At 40.4% G+C, this 26,759-nt stretch overlaps 2 protein-coding genes across 6 annotated transcripts in view; both read left to right on the top strand.

The window, feature by feature from the left end:
• The window catches only part of cpeb4a (cytoplasmic polyadenylation element binding protein 4a), a 117,175-nt gene extending 94,495 nt beyond the window's left edge, over window positions 1-22,680 (top strand). Inside the window, exons 1-10 of one of the 5 annotated variants that reach the window (XM_056250318.1) lie at window positions 11,222-11,339; window positions 12,224-13,404; window positions 14,646-14,736; window positions 16,804-16,827; window positions 18,462-18,638; window positions 18,727-18,816; window positions 19,049-19,167; window positions 19,661-19,775; window positions 20,061-20,242; window positions 21,112-22,680. In XM_056250318.1, coding sequence (XP_056106293.1) covers window positions 12,286-13,404; window positions 14,646-14,736; window positions 16,804-16,827; window positions 18,462-18,638; window positions 18,727-18,816; window positions 19,049-19,167; window positions 19,661-19,775; window positions 20,061-20,242; window positions 21,112-21,339 — 2,145 coding nt within the window. In that variant the 5' untranslated portion in view covers window positions 11,222-11,339; window positions 12,224-12,285 and the 3' untranslated portion in view covers window positions 21,340-22,680. The other 4 variants (XM_056250319.1, XM_056250320.1, XM_056250321.1 and 1 more) reach the window with 4 other exon arrangements.
• A 2,827-nt stretch (window positions 22,681-25,507) lies between these two features.
• si:ch211-277c7.7 (uncharacterized protein LOC100538111 homolog) lies at window positions 25,508-26,278 on the top strand. Its single transcript, XM_056250418.1, has 3 exons — window positions 25,508-25,866; window positions 26,026-26,096; window positions 26,171-26,278. Exons 1-3 carry the CDS (start codon window positions 25,545-25,547, stop codon window positions 26,276-26,278), a joined length of 501 nt encoding a protein of 166 aa, XP_056106393.1. The 5' UTR covers window positions 25,508-25,544.
• The last annotated feature ends 481 nt before the right edge of the window (window positions 26,279-26,759 follow it).

The raw sequence follows: 26,759 nt of genomic DNA, 5'->3' as shown, positions 1-26,759 counted from the left end.
TTCACCCGCTGTAAAATGCAAAAGACTTCGTTCGGACTTCGCAGTGGCAACAGAAAAAAGAGACTGCAATCCGACCCATGCGAAAACAAGGGTACATATCGGAAGGACTACATGTAGTCACTTAATGCTTGCTTATGTTGTTAACATTAACAATTTGAGAACAAAGTATAATTTGCACGGTTTTGCGTGATATGATAACTTATAAGCGATTGTTAGATTTAATCTTCAATGTCAGAACCAGAACAAAAGTGAATGTTTCTTACTAGTTTTACCAGTATTTTCCGGTGAAAATTATTATGTTGGTCATACTTCCAAAAAGAATAATCTGTGATTCTGAATGCCAGCATTCACATCGCCGCGGAGACTGACAGCCTCACAGTCTCCTTAAACATTGTGTTCATCCACGCTGTGCCGTGCCGAGGGTGTTGAAGTACAACTCACGTAAAGTTGATAATTCCGCGAATGACTGCAATTGCAGATTTCGAACAGAGATGGCGACAAAGAGGAAAAACGCCGGACTGCAGCTTTAAACAACCATGTAAGACACATCATGGCCATATGACAGGATGACAATGTCAAGATTCATCAGGCTCAAATAGTGAAAGAATGGTTGGGAGGGAGCATGAAGAATCATTTTCACACATGAATTGGCACCTCTCCAGACCTTAGACCTTAGTGAAAGTCTTTGGGGTGTGCTGGAGGAGACTTTACAGAGTGCTTGACTCTTGCATTGTCAATACAAGATCTTGACCAAAAACTGAAGCACCTCTTGATGGAAATAAATGTTGATGTTATTTCCAAGAGTCGAGCACTACATTAGCAGCTATTTGTGCGAGAGTATTTCTCAGCTGTGTAAGGTGAACAGAACTCAGAAAGTGACAGATGCTGAGGCTGCAGGGAGGGCTAGTGTGCTACATGGCTGTTTATCAGTCTTGGTCTCCAGTCGCTATTCTGGATACGATGGGGCACTGTTGCTATGGCAGCCACAGTCTCATCAGGCATGACAGATTCACAGTTCTGATACAGGTTGTGTGATCGTATACATTTTAAAATGAAATGCTGAAAACGATAAATTCGGGTAAATCGTCTCACTCTTTTACCTGAATTATATTCCTAGTTGATGTGTTTTAGAGAGATATAGGTATTAACTCTTTTATTATTTGAGTGTTTTCTACCCAAATAAATAAAGTGATACTGGTCCATCTTAAAGTGTTAAGTCCATTTCTCCACAGCAACTGTGCTTTCAGAAGTTGTGAAATAAAACATGCTTTCCAAAGCACAGCTCTCCCTTGTGTACGTCTGTGTATTCACAAGGGATAGCCTATACTATGTTCCCTGCAAGAGAACTAGCAGTTTATGGTTGCCCTGGTTTGCTCAAAATATATCTTCTATAGAAGACTATTAGGTTAGGGTTAGTAGAATAAGGGGTTCGGGTTAATAGAATAAGGGTTTAGGGTATACCATCATCACTGTCCTCATCAGAACTCATTTCCCAGTACATTCAGCATATGGCTCAAATTCGCCATCTCAAACATATTCTCAAAAGTATCATTTTCAACATCTTCAAGATCAGTATTTTGATCGCTGACAGCTTCTTCACCAGATCCACCATCACGTGACAGTGACACTAAGACATTAATGATCGCGTATACTTGCTCTGCAGTAAATCGCTGAGCCATTTCAAGTTTTGCTGATGATACTTCCTATTGTTTTGTTTTCTGCCTGCTGTAACACTGAGTGAAACGTCACTTCATCATTGTGTATCAGACATTGTCACCTTGTGAAATAAAGGTGAATTGCACTTATTCAGTCATCAAAGACTCAATTATTGTTGTGCAGAAAAAATATACACTTACACTGTTACACACCTCGGGTCGTTAGCAACCCTATACAATTTCTACAAAAAAAAGTGAATAGGTTGTGCAGAATAGGTAAAAGTGAACTCTTGTTGTACTTAGAAAGTTGATGTCGCAGTCGTGGTGGGCCTGGACGGTGGAGCAGTGGCGGGCCTGGACCGTGCAGCAGTGGCGGGCCTGGACGGTGGAGCAGTGGCGGGCCTGGACCGTGCAGCAGTGGCGGGCCTGGACGGTGGAGCAGTGACGGGCCTGGACCGTGCAGCAGTGGCGGGCCTGGACGGTGGAGCAGTGGCGGGCCTGGACGGTGGAGCAGTGGCGGGCCTGGAGCGTGCAGCAGTGGCGGCCCTGGACCGTGCAGCAGTGGCGGGCCTGAACCGTGCAGCAGTGACGGGCCTGGACGGTGGAGCAGTGACGGGCAGTGTTGAGCATGTTACTTAAAAAAAGTAATCAGTTATAGTTACTAGTTACTTCTCACAAATAGTAACTGAGTTAGTAACTGAGTTACATCATTATAAAAGTAACTAATTACCAGAGAAAGTAACTATTGCGTTACTTTAAAAAAAAAAAATTCAAAAAGGCCTATGTCAAATAATTTGGATGCCCCCAGTATTAAATATGTTAAATTAATGAAATGGACACTTAATAGTGTAGATTAGTGTTCAATGTTTTATAATAATAATTGATTCTATTTTAATGTTGCTGTGGGACAATGTGAGAGACGCCTATTAAATTCAATATATTATTCTAAATATTAGCATTACTATGGTAGAACAATACAACATTATAGATGGTTTATACTTAATATCGCACAGACCCCAACTGGCCAACAAATAAGTTTAAAAATAAATTATGCTTCTTAAGAAATGTACCAAAAATAAATAAATAATAATAAAAAATATACATACTCTTTGTGCATATTAAAATGATAAAACTGTTACACAACTTCACAACTAGTAGACATAGGCTACTGTAGCCTAAGTATTTTCTTCCTAACAAAAGTTAACAGTTTAACAAGTGCTCTCTCAATATAATACTGAACAATTACCACAAAAAAAATAATAATACTAAAATATAATATTTTGGGGGTTTATTTTTATAACCTAGCGAACGTCATCATCAGAGGTTATTTAAGCCAAATTCTAGACATGTTTGCCGCACGTGTTTACGACCGGTCAAACAAAGATGTTTTCTGTGAATGTTCCCTGCAGGTTATTGTCGGGTTTATTTTATAACCTAAACAGAACGTTCCCTGACGGTAATTTTTTAGATTTTATTTGTATAACCATGTAAATTAATTAACGTTGCAGATATGTGTCATTTATTTATAAACAAACTATATAATGCTCGGACACCCTCAGTCTCTCTTGCGCAACTGTTGAGCGCGCTCTCGGACACATTCGGTCTCTCTCGCGCATTGAGCGCGCTCGCGCCGTTCGCTTCGCTTTTGTCCACTCCGGCGCCTCATAAACACACACACACACACACACACACACACACCAGAGAAAAAAACTTTGCAGGTCCTATGGCGGAGAGAGAGCCTACTCGGATGAAAACCGCTTCAGTGAGTTCAATTATAGTAACGCCACATTTTTTTTTGTCAGTAACTGTAACTGCGTTGTAACGGGGGAAACAGTAATTCGTTTGATTACTCGTTACTGAAAAAGATAACGCCGTTAGTAACGCCGTTTATTTATAACGCCGTTATTCCCATCACTGGTGACGGGCCTGGACGGTGGAGCAGTGGCGGGCCTGGACCGTGCAGCAGTGGCGGGCCTGAACCGTGCAGCGTTGACGGGCCTGGACGGATGGAGCAGTGACGGGCCTGGACCGTGTAGCAGTGGCGGGCCTGGACGGTGGAGCAGTGGCGGGCCTGGACCGTGCAGCAGTGACGGGCCTGGACGGTGGAGCAGTGACGGGCCTGGACCGTGGAGCAGTGACGGGCCTGGACCGTGCAGCAGTGACGGGCCTGGACGGTGGAGCAGTGACGGGCCTGGACGGTGGAGCAGTGACGGGCCTGGACGGTGCAGCAGTGGCGGGCCTGAACCGTGCAGCAGTGACGGGCCTGGACGGTGGAGCAGTGGCGGGCCTGGACCGTGCAGCAGTGGCGGGCCTGGACGGTGGAGCAGTGACGGGCCTGGACCGTGCAGCAGTGACGGGCCTGGACGGTGGAGCAGTGACGGGCCTGGACCGTCCAGCAGTGGCGGGCCTGGACGGTGGAGGAGTGGCGGGCCTGGACCGTGCAGCAGTGGCGGGCCTGAACCGTGCAGCAGTGACGGGCCTGGACGGTGGAGCAGTGGCGGGCCTGGACCGTGCAGCAGTGGCGGGCCTGGACGGTGGAGCAGTGGCGGGCCTGGACCGTGCAGCAGTGACGGGCCTGAACCGTGCAGCAGTGACGGGCCTGGACGGTGGAGCAGTGACGGGCCTGGACCGTGGAGCAGTGACGGGCCTGGACCGTGCAGCAGTGACGGGCCTGGACGGTGGAGCAGTGACGGGCCTGGACGGTGCAGCAGTGGCGGGCCTGAACCGTGCAGCAGTGACGGGCCTGGACGGTGGAGCAGTGACGGGCCTGGACCGTGCAGCAGTGGCGGGCCTGGACGGTGGAGCAGTGACGGGCCTGGACGGTGGAGCAGTGACGGGCCTGGACCGTGCAGCAGTGGCGGGCCTGGACGGTGGAGGAGTGGCGGGCCTGGACCGTGCAGCATTGGCGGGCCTGGACCGTGCAACTGTGGCGGGCCTGGACCGTGGAACAGTGGAGGGCCTGGTCCTTGCAGCTGTGGCGGGCCTGGACTGTGGAGCTGTGGCGGGCCTGGACCGTGGAGCAGTGAGTCGTGGTGCATTGGTGGACCTGGGTCGTGGTGCAGTGGCAGACTGTGGAGCATTGGTAAACCTAGGCCATGGAGCAATGGTGGAATAAGGCCGGCAGAGTTTTCACTGCTGCCTCGGGAGGAGCTGTAGCTGTCGCCGCCACCTCGGGAAGAGTGTATGTGGCCCACACACACCAGATGGCGACTTCCATTACAGGCAGTGCAGACGGCAGTGGCAGTGGTATTATACCCCCCAAAAAATGAATTTGGGAAATTCTGCTCTAGTGGCCATGACGTGGCCAGGCTCTGGAGACGTGCCCATTCATTGTGTCTGTCATGTGACAATTGAACAAGACTCTGAAGGCAAAGTAATTATTTATGTCCTCTATAAATTATGTTTAACTGCATTATAATGATTTCTTCATTCAGAATATGATCAAGTCAGTAAAATGATCCGAACTTCCCATCACTAGTGAAAATAAACATGAACTTGACCTGACAAGACTGGTCTGTTTATAGACAAAGACTAATGACGGAACAAGATACACCTGTGAATAATCAACAAGGAACCAATGAGAACATGACACAAAGACAAGGGAACCAATCAGAACATGACACATGAGACTAGGGAAGCACATGACAAGATCACATGAGGGCAAGGGAATCACATGACAAACCTGGAAATCATGACTAAGCTAAATTGTAAAATAAAAGACATTAAACATGAACAAACCAAAACCTTTTGTATTCATGTCAGGTACCTGAGACAGTGCAACATGTTTTGATTTCTTGTAAAAAATATGACAACCAAAGACAAGATCTACTCAAAGAAATGCGAGAAATCGGCTTGGAAGAAATATCTCTAAAAAATATTTTAGAAGAAGGGTCAAGCGCAAGGGGAAAGCGGTGTCTTTTCAAATTTCTAAAAGATACTGGTTTGTAGAATAGGATATAGTGCACTTAGGTGCTAGTACCATAGATGGCAGCAATGCAGCTTATTGGATGCCGGCTGCCGTGAACCCCAAAGAAGAAGAACAAACTAAAACCCAAACCAATGTGACAGGAGGGTAGTGAATGATGTCCCGGGACACTAAAGACCTGAGGTATGCGTTTAAGGGTTAATATGTTAAAATATATTATCATACAACTCAACATTTTCCTATAATGTATGCCTACTCCTAATTTGTTATTTGTTATATTTACATATTCTAATGTCGTGACAATATTTTTATGAAAGAGGATTTGACGTTGTCATCTGCACTCCACTATTTACAGAAGATCCCAACAGAAGATCCCACATAGCTCCTTTAAAGAACACAAACATCCTGACACAGTGAAACATAGTTTTTGCTAAGTAAAACACACAGAGGTAAGGACACACGTTATAAATCAAAGGCCTTTCAGAGAGAGAAACTAAAGCTCCCAGGATCTACGTGGGCCATGAATAAGTGATTACGAAGGTCTGATGAATAATGAAGGTGGTTTAGAGATAAAGCTGACAGCAGCTGAAATCCCATTGTTCTCGGATCTGAGGGTCAAAGGTTCAGAAATACCCAAGCTAATTGTTTGTGTTTACTTACTATTTATTTTTATTTTGTGCATGCATAATCCCCACCCCTTCACAGCCCAGACCTTGGCAGGTCAAAACCAGTTCTTGACTAGATCAATTCAAGACCTTTGACCAAGCCAACCACTTAAACACAGTAGATTATGCACAAACACTCATGCAAAATAGAAAACCACTCAAATCTGAGTTTGAAGTCCAGGTTTATAGGATCTTGATTTGCAGTTGTTTTTTTGTTTGCAGTCATAAATCTACATGGCCATATATGTGCCATAATTCTGCACTATATGCAGTCCATTAGCGTGTGTGTAATCAGTTCTCACACCACGCGAGTGCTCCTGCAGGTGTAATCTGTAGACTAAAGCAGACAGCAGTGCTTCCGTTGAGCTATTTCTGTTCTGTTCACGCACTCAACCCTGATAATACAGCACACGCTGTCTGGTTTATGCTCCTTTAGTCTGCATTTAGTCAGCCAAGAAAACCACGTGCATGGGTGTTGGTTATCAATGAATGAAGAATAATAAACATTGTGATATTTAAAAAAAACTAAATCTACAATGGCTTTTCTAATGATTGATGAAATGGCAAATCTGAGTTCAGAAAATGCTGCCATATTTCCTGTGTATGTTTAATCTTATATTAAGAATGTTTAAAAAAAATAAAACATATCATATCAGTAGCATGTGCATGTTACCTTTCAACCCAAAATTTTCTGAGTGTGCATGTATTCAAACTCAAGTTTCTCGCAGTTACTTCCTACCAATAGTAAAAGGAGGCCACAAGCACACTCTAGTCTTAGCAAGACTGGAAAACCATGGGAATGTAAGCCAGTTTGGGAGCCTCGGGCTTAGGTGTGTGGCTAACACTCACAGAAATCGTTGCTTTCCACTTGAATGAAATTAGACAATATCAGCACTTTCGGAGGCAGGCTGAAACAATACAACACATCTCTCACTTTCCTTTTCACTTCCATAAAACATTCACGCAGACAGATGGATTATCGCTTTTTCAGTATGCTGTCTCCTCTAACTTTGACTCAACATACGCTCTCTGCAAGGTTTAATACTCTGGCCTGGGTTAAAGTGGACTTAGATGTACAATACTGCTGTGTTTGCTTCGAGCCTGAGGTCTGAGAAACCCACTCAGGTGTAAAGAATAGAGAAATGGCCTGTCTCCATTGATTAGACCGTCTAGAGGAAATGAGTGCTCAGATTCAACAGCACATCCGCAGGGACAGTGAAGCGCTCCAGGTTGATTTGATATAATTAGCTATTCATTTGTATTGCATATAGGTAAACAATTAAGTATTTATTTTGTAAAGGAATGTTAGTTTCATAATAAACTAACCAATGGGAAACAGAAAAAAATCAGAAGCAAACATTAGAAAACAAATTGGTACATTACATTAGTTTAAAAAAGGTTGCATGCTCTCGACAAGCGAATCAGTGGTCAATAAATACTACGCTGACCTCCCTTCAGAGTTATTGACTGACCCATCCAAGTTCCAAATTGATTTTTTTATGGCCACAAGACAAGTCCCATAAATGCTGTTGTCTATCATTTTCTGATCGAATTATCTGATTTGCTCTATCGTTTGAGTGCAGAGAATCTGATGCTATAGTGTTCAAGGTATCTATAAACTTTAATCAGAGGAGATGCTACAGTATATTTAATTGGACACAAATGCAAATGAGGCTTTGAGGATATTCAGTCACAGCTTAGATAACTCAAGAGATTTTTTGGAAAGACATATTTTCAATGATTCATGAGCTGAAAGATAATCAACAGTACAACCAATTGAATCTATCATGACCGGTGCATTCCAGTAAATACAATATATGCTGGACTCATACAAAGTATATCAATTTAAAGATTTTGTCATGCGCGGAGCTTTGTTGCTCTGTGCATGACTCGTGAAGTGGATAGCCTATTCAGTGCGAGAACAAAACTGTCATTGTACTCCTGCAATGTGTCTTGTTGCATTGCGCTTGGTGTGTGTGAGTGTCTATGTGTGTTACTGTTTATCCTCTTGCACTGTGACTCTCCTCTCTGCTGCCAGGCCAAAGCAGAAGTTCTCACATGGCCAAAGCCCTTAGTCACATGGCCTGGGCATGTGCCACATACCGCTAGCAGTCAATGCACACCAACACTAAAGCTTCTCTCCTTTAACACAGATAAAGGACAGTTTGAAAAAGAACCGAAGAGAGACGGAGGCCTGAGGCATGAGAGCTTGAAGATTTGCATTGAAACCGAGAACCTGAAAAGGACCGCAGGGGAATCAATGTGAGAAACTGAGGAAGGTCAGAGAGAGAGAGAGAGAGAGAGGTGATCTGACTAGAGAGAGAGAGAGAGAGAGAGAGAGAGAGAGAGAGAGAGAGAGAGAGAGAGAGAGAGAGAGAGAGAGAGAGAGAGAGAGAGAGAGAGAGAGAGAGAGAGAGAGAGAGAGAGAGAGAGAGAGAGAGAGAGAGAGAGAGAGAGAGAGAGAGAGAGAGAGAGAGAGAGAGAGAGGCAGACTGGCTGGATGCTGCTGAATTGCATGGTCATCTTCCCAGCTGTCCCCCCCGTACATGCACTGACATCGGCTTAGCTTTAAGCCACACATCAGGAAAGATGGAAAGGGAGGAGTGTGTGTGAATACGTGTGTGTGCACGTGTGTGTGTGTATTTTGTTAGTGTAACATTGGAGGAACAAGAGGGAGGGGTCCTTTCCCAGCTGTTGCAGTGTTTGCACATGGTTTATGACACTGCAGTAAGTGTAGCTCAATCCCTCCGAAATGTGGCAAAGATCTGCTGAGGATGGGATCTGTCAGATGGGAACTTTGGAATTTGGGTTGAAGAGCTGACATGAATGCAGACAGCCTTCTGATTTATATGCTTTAGTCAGACTACCCTAATGATGCAACTTACTCTCGTCTACCAAGCACAGCTCATTGTTTTGCTTTCCAAAAGCTTGCGTTTTAAGCATTCTTGATTCGTGAAATCATGTCCTTCACATCTTTAACCTTGAGGGCTCCATACAGTGTGCTATTCTCTGCAGCCTACATTTCAAACCAACAGCATGCAGTGTCAGTCATACTGTTGCCATGGAGAGATTGAATTAATTGCTTTATTTCAGAAACATCCACGCCGGCAAGCGTTGAGATATGCAACATTGCAATAGCAGCTGAAGGAAATGTATCTTGGTAGTTTTTATGCCACCTCAAGCTTGCAAATCTTTAGAATTTTTGTTAAAGCTAAAACTAAGGACTCTTCTTGAATCATTGAACAGCATGTGAAATAACACAAAACTGATTGCATCACCTGGGGCGAAGTCTATCAAGCAACTACGACGCAGATGTGGCAGACAGAACAACATTGTGAGCTATAGTGAACATAGCTGGCTTTTTAATCCTCTGCAGCCCCCTCGCTCTTGTCCTTCTGCAAGATGACCTTGTGCACAGTATCTTGTGACAGACCCACAGACAGACTGATGAAAGCAAAGACCACAAATGGTTATTCAGGTCCCAGCTCTGCCTGTTTTCTGGGAAACAGAAAGTGAGTGATGTCAATGATGGGTGCATTTTAAACACGGCTGATTAATTTGTCATTGTAAAAAATTATAAGATCAATAAGTTATGACAACATATGTTTTTACATTGCTTTAACTCATCAAAATAAGTTAAGCGATTTTCAAGTTATACAAGATTCAACTCATTTTTTTTTGGAGTCCGTTTAATGTAATTTAAGTTCAAATGACTTAAACATCCAAGTTGATTGTAGTTAATTAAGGCAGCAACTTTTTTTTACAATGTGGCTGAATTTTTTTTAAAGTATGCGGTATGATAGTCTGGGAATTAGGTTTAGGGCCTATTATATTCTCAGACTTGTTGCGAATCGCGATGTAATTGCTCCATTTGTGGAGAACATACAATTTTATATTTCATCAAAATATCTGCATGTGCTATTTATTGGAGAATGTAAATAAATTATATTCCGTGAATGTTAAGGTAATTTATTCGTACTTAATTAAATTAATAACATTTTATAATAAAATCTTAAAGTATAGAATATATTAGAAACTCTCCAAATATCTGCCTGTGCTTCTTTCTTTATTAACATGTTTAAATTTAGACAACGCTCAAAACGTTGATTTGATCGATTCCCGTTTCAGTTGACAGTCCAAATGTGTCAGTTCTCCCTCACATAAATCTTAGTCTGTGTACAGAAAATATAAACTGTACAAACACTAAAATTGACATAAAGCCTACACAAAAATGAATTACTTGAGACAGATTCATCCAATGGATGTCACGCACTTGTTTTTATTTAGTGCTGCAGAGAAATGGATTGATTTTGAACTGGTCCAGGCATGAATAGTCAAGCGCTAAAACTCGATTACAGGCTGAAAATAGTAGCAGCTTACTTTAATGGGATTGCAGGCTGCAGTGAGCACTAGAACTGGCCTACTGAAGGCATCCCTGAGCCTCTAACCCCATCATTAAAAAGATATAGACTGTGTCTGCCCATTAGTAAAAGCAGTGTGCAGAACTGAATAAAAACGAGGCAGATCTATCTTCCATCGTCCAATATTTCTCCTTCAAACCTGATAAAAAATTTAATTATTCATCTGGTCAAGCATGCCCGAAGCATACGTTTTCCAGACCAAGAAAATGCTAAAGTTCATATAAACATCTCCTATTTCTCTCTCAACTGGTTTTGATATTCAGACTTATACCAATGTGACGACACATTATAATAATTACAGAAGCTGCTCTTTCATTTATAGACCTTGAACACATGTTGGTTGCTTACAGGCACTCAGTAATGGTATTTATATATGTCGATATAAGACACAGTCTAGACAGCAAATATTTAAACATTTCAAAGCCGGTTCTATGGGGTATTTACATTCTGGGCAGGTACAGTCATCCTGCTATCGGTGATAGAAGGTAACTGGTTGAGAAAGAGGTGTGGTTGGGATTCTCGGGTCCAATCAAATTACGCGTTTACTCAAACCAGGGCGGAGATTCTGCTATACAAGGGCGGGGTTAAAGACGGAAGTTCAACTGGATTGGTCGGTCGGTTGCAACACTCACAAACCATGGTCATCTGCAGCACGTCCTTGCAACTTGGAAACGTAAGAAAACCTGTATCATTCTCAGTGTAGATTCTGAAAAAAATCTTTAGCAAAAACAGCCAAAATGTGTCGAGTGTAAATGGTTGCCCGACGAAGACGCGTGGACGTTTTTAACCGCTGTCTTTATTATAACGCCGACTGCGATGCACGGTGTCATTAAGAAACCAGAACACGAACGCTGTCGTTTGCAGTGCGGGATCTGAAGTAATTTAGCGTCGCTTATGAAGCTTAGCTAATGTACCAGAAATTCACCGAGTAGCGTATGGCATCACAACCGTGGGATTTAATCGACGCGTCAATGTAAATTCGGGAATTTATAAGGTAAAATGTGGGCTGAGGGGGACACTGCCCCGGTCTATAGCACATAGACTGAAACGTCATCAACATTTTCCTGTATTTAAATGGCTGAGAGAGAGGAGGTCATTGCTGAAACAAGGAAGAACGCCGGTAGGTCATTTGCATTATCTTGAAACATTTGCGATGACAATGCTTTAAATGCGTACGTGAAAATCCTCCATCAGCGGGCGTGCGGAATTATTAGATAAGGTGGCCTGTGTCATGATGACATGTCGTGATGTGTTTAAAGGCGACCCCGTTTTGCTTAGAAGAAATGTCGATTAAATCAACGATGCACTCACTCCCCATGGCGTTTCTCGCTGCAGCGTATTTTACTCTTGATTTAATTTAGATTAAATTCCATTCCATCATTAAATCCATGATAGATCAGTAGCCTACTGTGCGTGTCTTGAATGACGGCAAAGGTCGTTGGTGTAAAACCGTAATAGAAACTGCATATTTGAATGTATTGTATAATGGTTGGATGACATGATTCATTAGCTGTTAAGTATTTAAAATATTTTTTATCTCTCTCTCTCACACACAAGGGTATTAAGAGAAACTGAGGGAATTACGCACAAGTGAAGATTTACTCGATTAAGCTACATAAATGGGGGATTACGGCTTTCTGGTTAAAAACAACGCTGCTAACAAATCAGTTTTTCCAGTAAGAATACATCCACACCTGCAGCATACGGTCCACCACCAGACCGCTCCACCAAGCCCTCCTGCTTTCATCAGCAACAACAACACTACCAATGGTGGAAGTGTTGGATCCGCTTGGCTTTTCCCAGCTGTGACGACCCACTCTAACATGCAAGATGATATTTTGGAGTCTGAGACGTCCAAGGCTTCGCAGCCACAACTGGAGAGTCAGGATGGACAAGACAAGCAAGCACTCTCTCCACCAGGTCATCAAGAAGCACCAGGAATCATATCAGATTTGGACAATGCCATGCCAGAGGAGAATCAGCTGGAGAAAGGGACCATGGAGAATGCTAACGGAAAAGAGGCGCTGCGGCTTGAGTCTCCAGTGTTATCAGGCTTTGACTATCATGAGACGTCCGGTATTGGTACTTTAGCACAGTCCAGTAGCTCTTCTTCATCGTCCCTCACTGGCTTCAGCAGCTGGTCCACTGCTATGCCGCCTAACCCCTCCACCTTGATTGAAGAGGTTGGCTTTTTCAACCAGGCCGCTACTACCAACAATGCTCCTCCTCCGCTGCTATTTCAGAGTTTCTCTCATCACACCAATACAGGTTTCGGGGGGAATTTCTCCCACCAGATAGGGCCTCTATCTCAGCACCATCCATCTCATCATCCCCACTTCCAGCACCCTCATAATCAGCACCGCAGGTCCTCACCCAGCCCCCATCCGCCTCCCTTTTCCCACCGCAGTGCTGCTTTCAACCAGCTGCCCCATTTAGGGAATAACTTGAGCAAACCCCCATCACCTTGGGGAAGCTATCAGAGCCCCTCTTCCACTCCATCTTCAACTTCATGGAGCCCCGGTGGAGGGTATGGAGGCTGGGGAAGCTCTCAGGGACGGGAGTATCGTAGAGGGCTGAATGGAGGGGTCAATCCCCTCAACTCGATTTCGCCTTTAAAGAAGTCTTTCCCAAATAACCAGACACCAACTCAAAAGTATCCCCGCAACAATTCCGGCTTCAACACTAAACCCTGGATGGAGGATACCATAAATCGCAATGATAGCCTCTTTCCATTTCAGGTAACTAAAGCCCAGTCTCTCTTAATTCTTAGCTATTGTTGATTTAGATGAAGGAACGTGTTTAGAGGTAATATGGTTGCAAGCAAAGATGTGTGTATCGAGGATTAGATGACATGAGAATATTTTCTCTTTTTTTTTCCTTCTTTCTGCATTTGCTCCCTTTGGGTTAATCTAATCTGATAGTGACAAAGCACTCATGTGGCCTGTTTGTCAGATAAATGTGATAGATCAAAGCTCAGATGAGCAATGCAGTGCTGCCGCTCCACTTCTGCAAGCTGCGATTGTCAATGATATAAAAAGACATGGTTGAGTGAGTCAAGATCAGGGGATGGGACACAGCACATGCAACATGAGGGGAACTGGAAACTCTGATACTCATTTATCCACTTGTCAACACAATTATCAACATATTAACATTCAGAAATATCAGGGATTCTTTTCTATCAGGCTATTCTATTCTTTTCGTATCTATCCTAGATTTAGTAACTGGAAGACCAACAGATGATTTGATACTAATGGCAATACCTTGTGATTTGAATTTTACTTGTTTTAGAACAGAATTTTTTAAATCTTTTTTTTAATGATTTACCTGTTAGCATTGAGTCTGAACTGTATGTTGTTGTTATAACCACAGTAACTGTGAAAACACTCACTGTTTCACATGCTCAGTGTGTCCTCCCTGCTCAGTTCGCAGCCTAATTCCAAGAACAAACCTTGTATTGTTTGTAAGGCTTTTTCTGTTGGTGAGCACAGGATTGTTGTGCTAAAACACCCAAGGGTTATAGTGCATTTCATCAAAATAAGTGTTTGTAGTCAATCCAGGCTAAATCAGGTGACTACAGACGCCATGTACATTTTTGAATTGCGAAACAACATGGGTTCTTTTGCAAGCAACCAGACTTGTTACACAGAGAATTACTTATTTTCTTTGTCTATAGCGTTAGGAATCCTTGATTGATGTATTCATTATCTAATGGCACTATTGGTGTACACATCAAGTGCCCAACTGTGTCAGTCTCTGTGTGTTAATGTGGGCCCTAGCTGCATGTTTGCATGGGTGGCATGACACATATCATCTGCATTTTTCAAAACAAAATTATGTGAATGTGCCAGCAGGATGCGTTTCAGAAACTGTTGATATCGCTTAAATGGAACTTGTCTGGATTGTTTTATAAAATCCATTTATTACTTTTCAGACCGAATGACAGGGCCTAATAACATCTCCCTTGTCATTTTTGCAGGAGCGCAGTCGGTCCTTTGATGGTTTCAGCATGCACTCTCTAGAGAACTCTCTGATCGACATCATGAGAGCCGAGCAGGATTCCTTGAAAGGTACATTACTCGCTGCCATTACAGATCCTGCCTCGCATGAGTCTGAAAGCGTTTGAGTATCTTTTCCAAGTAAAAACCACTAAATTTGATGATTAATCATTTAGAATTTTTAGGCCAGACAATGAAAATCAATTGTCTAGTTTATACTCGAGTTTATGACTCAGTGTTATTCATAGCAAACACGTAATATAGCATATTTAAATGCATGATTATGAATTTAAAGGGATACTTCAGGATTTAGCATTAAGCTTTGTATTAGTAGGAAACCTGTAGTATTTTCAAATTACTGTGCTTTCCACCCTCATATCCCCCTGAGACGAGAGATTTATGTATTTTTTGTCTGGAAAAAATCCTCCGATGACGCAAAAATCGTCATTTTGCGTCATCGGAGGATTTTTTGGCCAGAGGCTAAAGACTACAGTCAGTAGTAGGGGCTGTCCCGCATGTTCGCAACCCGCCCATAGAGGGTGGGATCTCACTCACAGAATACACACATAGCGTCAGCCATCTTTTTTTTTGGAAGCTAAGCTAGCAGGCTCTTGTTCTGTGGAGAAAGCCGAGTAGTAGGGGTTACCATCCTCTTTTTCCCACACATGTCCGGCCGTCGATGTCCGGGATTCAGCTTTTGCTTTCTGCAGTCGCCATTCATTGTTTACATGCACACCTTTTGTTTCAATCTAACTGAATTCATTCCGATTGGTGAATCTGAATGTAGTGTTTACATGAACGCTAAACAAGTGATCGGTTGATGTGCGTTTTAACATTGCTAAGAAAATTCCCGCTCCTCCGTGAAAGATACGAGACCGGTGCGTCTCACAGGCGTCTCTCGTCGGTAATCACGCCACCGGCCTCGTGCCGTTCTCCCGCGGGCCTCACTCGTCCTGCTCGCCACAGTAAACATGATGAATGGCGACTGTAGAACGCAAAAGCCGAATCCCGGACATTTTGGGCGATCTCGAAACACATTTTCGGGCAGACTCATCACGGAGACTCACTAGTAGCCTAGACTTGTTGTTTAACTACTGCGCTCTGTTACCGGTAGGCGTGGCCTCCTAGGGCAGTGAAGCAAGTGCATTCTGGGAGTTGTTGTCTTTCATCTACATAAGTCAAAAATACATTTTCTGGCTTTTCTCAGTCTAGAAATCTCCAAATTCAAAAATAATTTCACATTTCTTCTACATAAATGACCCATTTTAAATGCACATTCATCTTTCCAGAGGTGAAGTATCCCTTTAAATGTATTTTATAGATTCTTTCTCAAAATAACCAAATATAGCCTTAGTTTACTTGGCTTTGATGCTTATATTTGCAGCATCATGCATGCTGTTTTTTTAATGCACCTTTGATTTTTGCACTTTTTTTTTTTTTTTTTTTTTCTCATCTGCTGTATTATAATGCTTGATTTCTCCAAAACTCCACATTTTTATTCCCCAATCAAAGTCAAAAATATATAACTCATGTTATTTCCAGTCTTGTCATAACTGATATGACAAATATAAACTGTCCCCCATACTAACGTTTTCCTGCGTTCAAGTAACCCACATACACAACCCAGTTCTAAGTTTAGTTTTGGAGTCTGTTAGGGATTTGTGATTTATTGTTGCCATAGGATGAGTGTTTCAGAAAGCACAGCCACAGAATATACATAATGAAGGGACATGGAGATCACCTAAGTTCCCTTCAGGATTTGAAGGCTTACCTAGGACAAACACTGGAGAGTTTTATATGTAGTTTTTGCACAGAACTGGTTTAGTTGTTCACATTGTTACATAATTTATGGTACTTTTTCTTTTTTTTTTTTTATTGAGGTGAAGTGTAACCATTAATAATTCTTACAAATATAGGATTTAATGAATTATATATTTGAAAAGCATAAATGTGGTAAACCAAATGATCGTTCAGTGTTTGCTTTCCAATACCTGTGCACTTATGTCTACTAACTGTATGTGCTATTGTGCATTTAATACACAAATCTTCCATTTTTATCAACAGTGTTTTAGACCGATAGCATCTGATTGCAATGTCTAAGTCTTTCCTCAAGTTTATTCTGTCTTATTTCACATGCAGCAAGGAATTACGGGAGGCGACGAGGTAAAGATCTTGGAAGTGTATTTATATTTTGTTGGTTCATGTCATTTAATTTCAAGTTACAGCATGCCTTTGTGTTAAATTGTGTTGGTTGCCAGGCAAGGTTTCTGTACTCTGTTGTTTAGAAACTGTGATCTCATTGTTTTCAAATGAAGATGGGTTTTAATTCAGGGTTCCTACACATTTTTCATTTCTAAATTCCATTCTTATCATACTCCAATTTCCAAACTTCGACCATATTTAACATTAATGTTTCATACATCATCATTATTATTATTATTATTATCAGCATCATATATTTTATTAAATTCATAAAGAAATATCTTACTATTGCAAAATTAAACTACTGTAAAATTAAACAATCAAGTGTTTACTAATGATAATTATAGTAACAAAAACATATTATAATACACTGTTAAAAACGTTTTAATTGAATTGTTGTTATTATTATTAGTAGTAGTAGTTTTTATTATTATTAATATTGACAACAATAATAATTGGTATGATCATTTGTTTATTTTATTTTACAAAACAACAGTAAATTTACAATAGTAACATTTATGGTTGTCCTAATTTCTTTGCTTTCATTTGTTAAACCATTGAGTTTTTATTTTGGCGGAAACCTGCAGGGAGACCTTAACGCTTTGTTGACATTACGAATTTGGGTTGATGGTTTGTGCATGTTGTGTTGCCAAATGCAAATTCTTAATTACTCAAACACAGCACTCGCAGAGTATTTACTGTAAATTGAAACTGAAAATGAACACAGTGCTGCGCTTTGGCTTTGCTCTGAAACATGCAGCGCATGTTTACTGCGTATATATTTACATTACAATCTTTGCGATTTGATCATCGCACTAAGACCGATCACATTCTCACAAACATGCATTGTCAAAATTCATAGTTACCGGGCAACTGGTGAGTAATGTGTTTTTTTGTGTGTTTTTTTTAATCCCATTTGGCACTTTAAACCCAGCGTGCAGCGCTGTCAGAAGCAATCTGTGCATGAAATGACTGTATTAGAAAATGTAACATTTTACATTTATTTAGTAATTGTTTAAGGTCTCTTTGTGATTTCAATTCACGAAGGTCACACTTTTCTGGTCGGAAAATGTGGAAAGCCATATAAATACGGAAAAATCCCAACCCTGCTCCATATATTTACGTCTGACACATCAGTTTGATATTGTAATCATGGTTTGATGTTAAATGATAACCAAACAGCAAAGTACATTCTTATTTAAATTTTGCCCCTTTATCTGTTGCTGGTTCAAGTGGCACATGCTCATTCATTTAGTGAAATTCAAAAGAGACTTGCTTATGGTAAAGCTAAACAATTGTCAATTTTGCCTTGAACTCATTAAACAGCCATTAAACGTTTGCCATTAAAAATCACACTGCTTGTGTTATACATTTATTTTCTAAAAATGCGTAACTTTATATTTCAGAAACCTGAAAAAGGGAAACAAATATTTTTCCGTGCTCCGTTTTCTTTTTTCCATACTTTTCCGCGTAGGAACCCTGTTAATTGCTTACAGCAGCTTTTCTATACACATTATAGAATTGTATAGAGTCACATTGTTAGGTGACTTCAGAATTAGTTCCACTAAATTGCTTTTGGGACTCTTGTGTGACAGGTCACTCATCGTTGTTTCCCATGGAGGATGAGCGGAGTTACGGAGAGGATGAGAGGTCTGATCAGAGTCTGAGTGGACTGGGCTCACCGCACAGTTTCCCTCATCAGAATGGTGAACGCATTGAGCGATATTCTCGCAAGGTCTTTGTTGGTGGTCTTCCTCCAGACATAGATGAAGGTACTAAGGGATAAGAAGGGTCTGCTCTCCAGGTTTTAGTAAAATGAGCAATAACCACAACTAACATGTCATATGTATACAATTTCAGACGAGATCACTGCCAGTTTCCGACGCTTTGGACATTTGTTTGTGGACTGGCCACACAAAGCAGAAAGCAAATCTTATTTTCCACCGAAAGGTTAGATTCAGAGTGCAAAAACTCTACATTTATTAAGAAATGAGTCATACAGAGATCAGCTTCTCTCATTTTAGCTGATTAATCCTATGAGGGAGCTTAGATTCAAACCATTGTTTAAAGCCAAGCTTAAGATGGATATCAGTGGGCCCTAAGCAAAGGCTGCAGGTGAAGGTTACTGAAAGTGCTAGTTGCTTCTTGCATGCATGCCCTCAGTGAACCTGTTGTCTTCCAGGTTATGCTTTCCTCCTGTTTCAAGATGAGAGCTCAGTCCAGGCACTGATTGACGCCTGCATGGAAGAGGATGGGAAGCTCTATCTCTGTGTCTCTAGCCCTACAATCAAAGACAAACCAGTAAGATATTAAATGAAGTTCCTAATGTAGGTTCATGAGGAGCCCAATCATTCAGTCCTGTCAATCATCATTACAAGCATATATAAGCAGCAGTCATTGTGCCTTTCTAACAACAATTCTTCCGGCATCCCTTCTCCTCCTCTATTTCTCTCATTCTTCTACATAGTATCATTATTGGGGGTTTAGCTCGGAGCTCGAGCCTCGGGTTCGAGCTTCCTTTGAAGACCGCAAGCCAAGTTTGTTTACCATTAGCCATCAGGACTGGATGGGCAGGCGAACTCATGAGAAGGCTGTATGTCTGCTGTTCCTGTGTGATTTTATTCTTAAGCTCTTATGCAAGTCATAAGAAATTAGTAGAATATTTTAAAGTTAATTATAAACCTGAACGTTGTAACCTGCTCAACACTGTTACCTATACCAGTGGAATTTCGTAGAAACGCTGTATTGCAAATGACAAGTCAATGATTCTGTTATGTTCATTGTGTATCATTAGGTCCAGATACGACCCTGGAATTTGAACGACAGTGACTTTGTGATGGATGGCTCTCAGCCCCTTGACCCCAGGAAAACTATATTTGTTGGGGGAGTTCCACGACCTCTACGAGCCGGTTTGTTTGGTTTTCAGATGATCCCATACATTATTAAAACATTTTTTGGTTTAGTCATCACAGTAAATACAATGAGGGTTTTGTAGCTTATTTACAGTGTGTTGTTAGAATCATCTAGTACAGGGTTTACTCTAACTCAGACTTGATGCTACAGAATACAAGCATGTTGCAATATGATTATTGCATTATTCACTTATGTCTTGAGTATGAGAGTCCTCTTTTAAATTATTATTTCTATTCGTTTAATTTTTTTTTTTTTTAAATTGATGTATTACCCCATGACAGTGGAGCTCGCAATGATAATGGACCGACTGTACGGCGGGGTGTGTTATGCTGGCATTGACACTGACCCTGAGCTGAAGTATCCTAAAGGAGCTGGACGGGTGGCCTTCTCCAATCAACAGAGCTACATTGCTGCTATCAGCGCTCGCTTTGTGCAACTGCAACACGGAGAGATCGATAAACGGGTGAGTGGGGGTTGGAGCTTTAAGTAATGTATATGTAAACTGATATAGTCAAGCTCGTTCTTTAGCTCTTCCATATATCAAATGTCAGCACCATGTACAGCAGGGCTCTTGTGGCAGTCATTTTTATATGGCCCTTGATTTTTCTTGTGAACTGTCTGTTTTTTTGCGCAGAGAGCGCAAAATGGTTGACATTTAGGTCTGCAGTCTAAATTCAACCTGGAGTGCAAACTTAAGCTCTAAGGGGCAGATTTACTAAACTGGGCCTATAAGCGTGAGTGCAGTTCCAAAACACTGCTGATGGGAGTGGAAAATTCAGTGCGTTATTTACTGACGACGTGCAAATTAAAGAACACCGACACAGTCCGATAATTTCCGGGGGGGGGGGGGGGGTTAATAATGGCGCAAACACCAGTAAGTTGACGAGCGCCTTGCATGATTCATTTAAATACTCTCCTCACATAAATTTTGAGCCTGAAAAGGAAATATGCAATAAGGTCAGCCGCAAAACTAACTGTGCCCATGCCTTTTCAGAGCAAATTTTTTACTGCGTGTCTTTAGTAAATCCTGACAGTCGTTTTTTTTTTTTAAGCCAAAAGAGGGTTTGCGCTGGCGCAAGCTGTTGGTAAATCTGGCCCTAAGTTCTTTAGCCAGTCAAATGACTGTTTATTTTTTAAATAAACGCATTTAAGTTTTATAAAGAAAATAAGCCTCTAAAAGAAAATGGAGATCTGATCTACTGCATACTACAATAATGTCGGGCTCTTTGCCTTATTTGTTTAAATGGTTTATTATCCTAATTCTTTTGTTCTTCATGGTCAAGGCCAGCCTGCCGTTACATGTGCTAAGCTAAAAGTGTCTACCTTTCCCAGGTGGAAGTGAAGCCATATGTACTGGATGACCAGCTGTGTGATGAGTGTCAGGGCACGCGTTGTGGGGGCAAGTTTGCTCCGTTCTTCTGTGCTAATGTCACTTGTCTTCAGTACTACTGTGAATACTGCTGGGCAGCCATTCACTCGCGTGCCGGACGGGAGTTTCACAAGCCTCTAGTGAAGGAGGGAGGAGACCGGCCTCGCCACATCTCCTTCCGCTGGAACTGATCTGGGAGGCCAAGGCTGTGCTATTCGTATACATGCACTTTTCATTTTGCTAAGTCCTTTTTAGTTAGAGTTCTTTTTTAAGTCTAAAATTGTATTTATTCTTAAGTTTTAAAAAAAAATTTTTTTTTTTTTTTTGCAGAAGAGAATGCTAAAAGAAAATGGTGTATTCCTGATTTTTGTTGAAAAGCTACATTGGTGCGCATGAAGACTTGAATGCATTAGATTTAAAAAAAAATAATATATATATATATATATATAGATGTTTAGCCTGACTTGAATTACTGTTCTATCTTTATTCTCTTGGAGCGTCATCTTCTGTTTGTAATAGGTCACATTTTCACTTGAATCTGTTGAAGGCTAAACACAGAGGCTAACAATGTAAGGGTTCAAGCCTCATTTATATGACTTTAATGTTGAGGTTTGCTATTTCACTGACTAATCTTAACTGGTTGCATGGCAAATGTGGAATCATAGTTACTCCTTTCAAATGCACAGTAACAACTAACAAGAGGCCGCAACCTATTCTGGAATGGATTATATGGACTGGTTCTCATGTGTAAGGCAAATCTTTGTGATTTAGCCAAAAAAGAAAAAAAGATGTAGTTATTAAAATCCTTTAGAGTAACCCATTCTGTAAAGATTACTATTAAACTACATCCAAGTTACCTATTACTTAATCAAATCAAGCATAAGACTTAAGGCTAAAGGGCAACGACTAAGAACAGCAGAGATGCGGTGATAATACAGGATGTGACTGTTTGTTGTGCTTGATACACAGGTTTTTGGTCAGGCAAACCAAAGATGAGCCTTAGAGATGTCCTACTGTCTATGATACAATGACTAGAAAGCTTAAAAACATAATTGGTTTAATGGATTTAAAAAAAATAATGAATTCTATTCACTTCACAGTGTTTATGATTCTTGTAATGGTTATGGCAGTAACTTTGGCTCATTTGTCAGGGATTTTGTGCTAAAAGCTAACTCAATGTTGTAGTATTTGCTAATGAGGAATTACCATGTTTTGCATTGATAGTGTTTTACTGCATGGGTTTTGCCATGGGTTAATTGGTGTTCTAACTGAGCATTGCAGTAGCTGAGCACATTTCAAAGAATTTGAAAAACAAATATTATTTTTTACATGGTCTGCTGATTTTTGTACTGTGTTTTATAGCTAATTATTTTGTCATGGACGTAAAACCATTATGCACTACTTTTCTAAATATTGTTTTTCAAGTCACTTTTTTCCACAAATGGAAAGTCCTTTTGTGATAACTTTTTTTTTTTCACTTGTTGAATATAGATTTTGTACTTTTTGTTACTAAGAGATCTGGTTATGATGCAAGCATACCTTAAGGAAAAGAAAAAAAAGCTAATATAATTTTGTTTAGGTTATGTATTTACGTTCTGAAATCCCTAGATTGTCACACACACACACACATATATATATATATATATTTAGGTGACTGTATTGTTCAAACTAATATCTAATATTTGCAAAATGCAAACAGTGTTCTTTTCTATCTTAATGGACAAAGCAAATATTGAATCTAGCATGACACAAATTCCTTAAAATGTGTGGTACATGTAGAAATATATACCTATCCAGTACCTGCCCTCTATCAGTTATGAGAATGATGATGCCTCCCTCATTATTGGCTGTAGAAAATAAAATAATTAACCATGTAAATTAGAGAAATATTAGGATGCAACGTGTATCACAATGATGAATGTTCCATATTGAAATATCAATGTTTACTGTTATGTATAATTCTGAGAGGCAGCAAGGTTAATTTATTCATTAGGTATGCATGAGCTAAATTAAGAAGTTAGGGTTTAATTATTTTCTCTTGCTTTAATAGTGGGGTTTTTTCAACCCTTTTCCCACATTGTGGGAAAACGCTTTGAGTTATGTACCTTACCCATGCACAAACTGTGCATACCCCATTTTTACCGTTTTTACTAGTTGACAAAATGAAGCATTCAAGAGGGTGATTTAGTCATAAATTGATTCAGGGTTTACTTGAATACACTTTCAAAATATTGACAGTGAGATCTGTGCAATACGTTTTCCCAGAGACCTTTACATTGTACTTCTAATATAACTACTTATGTGCAAATCCACCACTTTCAACATGCATCACCTCACAAACTTTCCTTCAGCTATTATAACCTTTATTATTCTCTGATTTATACAGTAAAAAAAAACAATACCACTGAAATTATAGGTGTTTTTACTTTTATGTATTCACATATTTTCCTACTTGAGTTCATGCTACTGTGACTACAATGTAAATACTAAGTGAATAATGTTTCAACCATTTACTGATATATTTTTAATTGGAATGTAATAATTGTCATTTTGATTATAGTTTTTGATCAGTACACTTATTAGATTTTCTAGTTTTAATAATCACTATATTGTGCTTCATGCCTACAGAAGGATAAGAAAAAATATCAGAAAATTCTCTATGTAACTGCTTATTTAAATTTACATAGTTTATAACTGTATGGGAAGGTGTATTTATCAATAGATTTTTATAAGAGGAACAATTTTTTTGCTATGTCATTTAAAAGTTTTAATTTTTATATTTTACATCCACATGGAGTTATGTAAAGAAAAAATATCATTTAGACATACATGTGCTTTGGTAGTTGAGTCTTGATTATTTGCGGTTAAATATTTATAACAGAATGCTTAAAGTATTTGTAATGTGAAATGTTGAATGAATAAACTTGATTGCAGGAAATGCCGAATGTCTTGTCTTAACCATGAAAGTTATCAATGAAACCTTTGATAGGAAGTTGGCTCTGTAATTCCTGTTGTGTTTAATTTAACTCAACCTACTGTACATCAAATCAAAGTGTTAGTTATTTTAACAGAGCGCAAGGAAATGCAGAAAGCTTCTGGCACACTACTGACTGTGAATGGGGTCAAAAAAATCTATTTTTAGCTTGTCTGATACAGCACATGCATGCTGCCTAAAAGACAGTATTATGATTACAAGGAGGACATCAGGGTGAGAACTTTGCTGGATTTATTAAGATTTATTGCTGTTTTTACAACAACTTGAAGGTGTATTAATGGAGCTGGTGAGAGGGCAGGCCTCATGATTTATGCACAGAAGTACATCTAAACTGTATGGACTTGCATTACTTAGAGATTCTCATACTGCAATTCATATTATTATATGCAAATCATCTACTAGTGCACAGTATTTGTTTTGGTCTGAACACGGTACACACACACACACACACACACACACACACACACACACACACACACACACAGGCAGTCTGATTTAGAGGCCGCCCACACATGATCACTGCAGAAGCACACAAACAGCGCCCTCTGGCGGGTCTTCAATTAATACCACACAACAAGTGGACTTTGTTTATAAATGGAAGTCCACTATGGTATTGATTATATGGATACATATAGCCTATATATATATATATATATATATATATATATATATATATATATATATATATATATATATATATATATATATGGATTTTACACCGGTAGATCCTTTCGTAATTATGATTAAATGAAAGACTTGTTTAGGCATTCATTCATCTCAGACAATATAACTTTACGTAGCTATTATATAGTATTACTTTTTTTACTAAGGCAGGCTGTATGTAAAAATTTAACAATGCTGGCCTGGAACAGTCATCTGAAGCATTTACTGTGTATCTCAAGGCCAACATTGATTACGTAATGGAAAACATTTTGTCATCATTTATTCGTCCGCATGTCGTCATAGGCGCCATATTTTATTTGAAACCTGCCTAATATTTTAAATCGATTTGATCATCAAGTTTGGTTGTTCCTCACGCAAAGCTATGGCTTTTAATAGGTCTATTATAGCACAGAATACAAAATAATCTATTTTAATTTCATTGTATTGGGGAAAATATTTCCCCAAATGACAAAGTAATACGGGCTTGGAAAACAAAACACGATGTGGTTTCTTTTTGGATATTTTTTTTTTTATGAACTCATTATTGCGTAACTGTTCCTTTAAGGTCATATCAGGTGCTTTGCTTTGCACTGCGCTTGTGATTGAGCCTCCATTTCAAACCTGAAGTGACTGTTGATGAGCTCGACTTCTTCTGGCGTTAATAAATTTGAACAGTTTAAGTTTCACTTACGCTCATTTATTTATTTTAGTTCGTAAAGTGTGGTTTCGTCGTTAACAATGGCAACTTACTGTAAATTACTCTACACACCGAGCTTCAGCTCTCAGTCGCCACAAATTTTCAAGAAACCGGGATTTACCGGGGAAAATAGCAAACACCATAAACTGAGTAGGAATTGGAACAGGTTGACTCAAGAGGCTACTCCCTCACCCTTGCTCCACTTCAAAAGTCCAGAAATAACACCATGTTTCTCAAGAAAGATGAAAACAAACCATCTTTTGAGGTTTTACTCGAATATAAGGACTTATCAGAAATCTACAGTTAATCTGAGGGCACCTGAAGGCGGGAAATCACAGCGCGCCAAACGTGACGCTCGCGGAGGTGCGTGTGGACCACAGCCACTCATGCAGTCATTTAAAACGCACAGGTTTTCATATCACTCTGTTGTGTACAGCAGAATGAATGCAGTTGCGTGTTTTCTCTGTGCTGTGTGTGTGTGTGTGTGTGTGTGTGTGTGTGTGTGTGTGTGTGTGTGAAAAGGGCCCTCATCTGATACTTTTGGATTCCCACCAAGAGATCCTCAAGCAGCAGCAGAGGAAATTGTGGGTTTGGTATAGTTTCAGAATTTTATGGCATTTTATTTTAATTTTCATGACAATGTGGTGTTGTTGTTTTTCCATGTCAGTCCCAAACAAAACAGGATGTATTGAGCACAATCAAGAAAATGTTGGAGGAGAACAGGGTCATCAGAGAGCGGTTACTCACCTTGAGGCAGCTGAGCCGAAGCGAATGAGGTTTGCCCATTGTCTGCATTTAAAGGGATAGTTCCAAAGTTTAAAGTCCTGTCACTATAGCTACGGACATCCCAGTTCGAAGGCTCCTTCAAATGCATCCTTAGTTTCCCGTGAAATGATAGTTTATTATAGTTTATATAGAAATATAGTTTATACTCTTTTATGCAGAAATGGACCATGGTGAGCCCTTTTGTGAATCCGTTTATAGGCCTATTTCACAAAATGGCCCCAGATACCGGAAGTAGGGTAAACTCTTTTCTGGTGAAAGCGCTAGCAGTTACAGTCGGAGGACAAATGCGGAAACTGTAAGCGGTTTAGTCCTGTTGCTTACCTTTTTATGGTGTTTATGTCAACCCAAAGAAGAAACAACCCTATTTATCACTTCACAGCTTTGTTTTACGGGTTTTCATGGAACAACTGGGGAGAGGTTAAATCACGCCAGACACAGACGGCAAAAAGACTTCTGGTCGCGCCGCTGCC

The sequence above is a fragment of the Rhinichthys klamathensis genome, unplaced genomic scaffold, assembly GCF_029890125.1.
Source record: "Rhinichthys klamathensis goyatoka isolate OS25496 unplaced genomic scaffold, OSU_Roscu_1.1 h1tg000068l_1, whole genome shotgun sequence".
In the NCBI taxonomy this organism is placed as follows: domain Eukaryota; kingdom Metazoa; phylum Chordata; class Actinopteri; order Cypriniformes; family Leuciscidae; genus Rhinichthys; species Rhinichthys klamathensis.
The sequence above is the reverse complement of the archived record's forward strand: the minus strand, read 5'-3'. Positions and strand labels throughout refer to the sequence as shown.

Excerpts from the sequence above, each read along its gene's own strand:
- si:ch211-277c7.7 (XM_056250418.1), top strand. The coding sequence starts at position 25,545 with ATGGCAACTTACTGTAAATTACTCTACACACCGAGCTTCAGCTCTCAG. Across the intron at positions 25,867-26,025 it reads CAAACGTGACGCTCGCGGAG|GGCCCTCATCTGATACTTTT; the intron begins GTGCGTGTGGAC and ends GTGTGTGAAAAG. Across the intron at positions 26,097-26,170 it reads CAGAGGAAATTGTGGGTTTG|TCCCAAACAAAACAGGATGT; the intron begins GTATAGTTTCAG and ends TTTCCATGTCAG.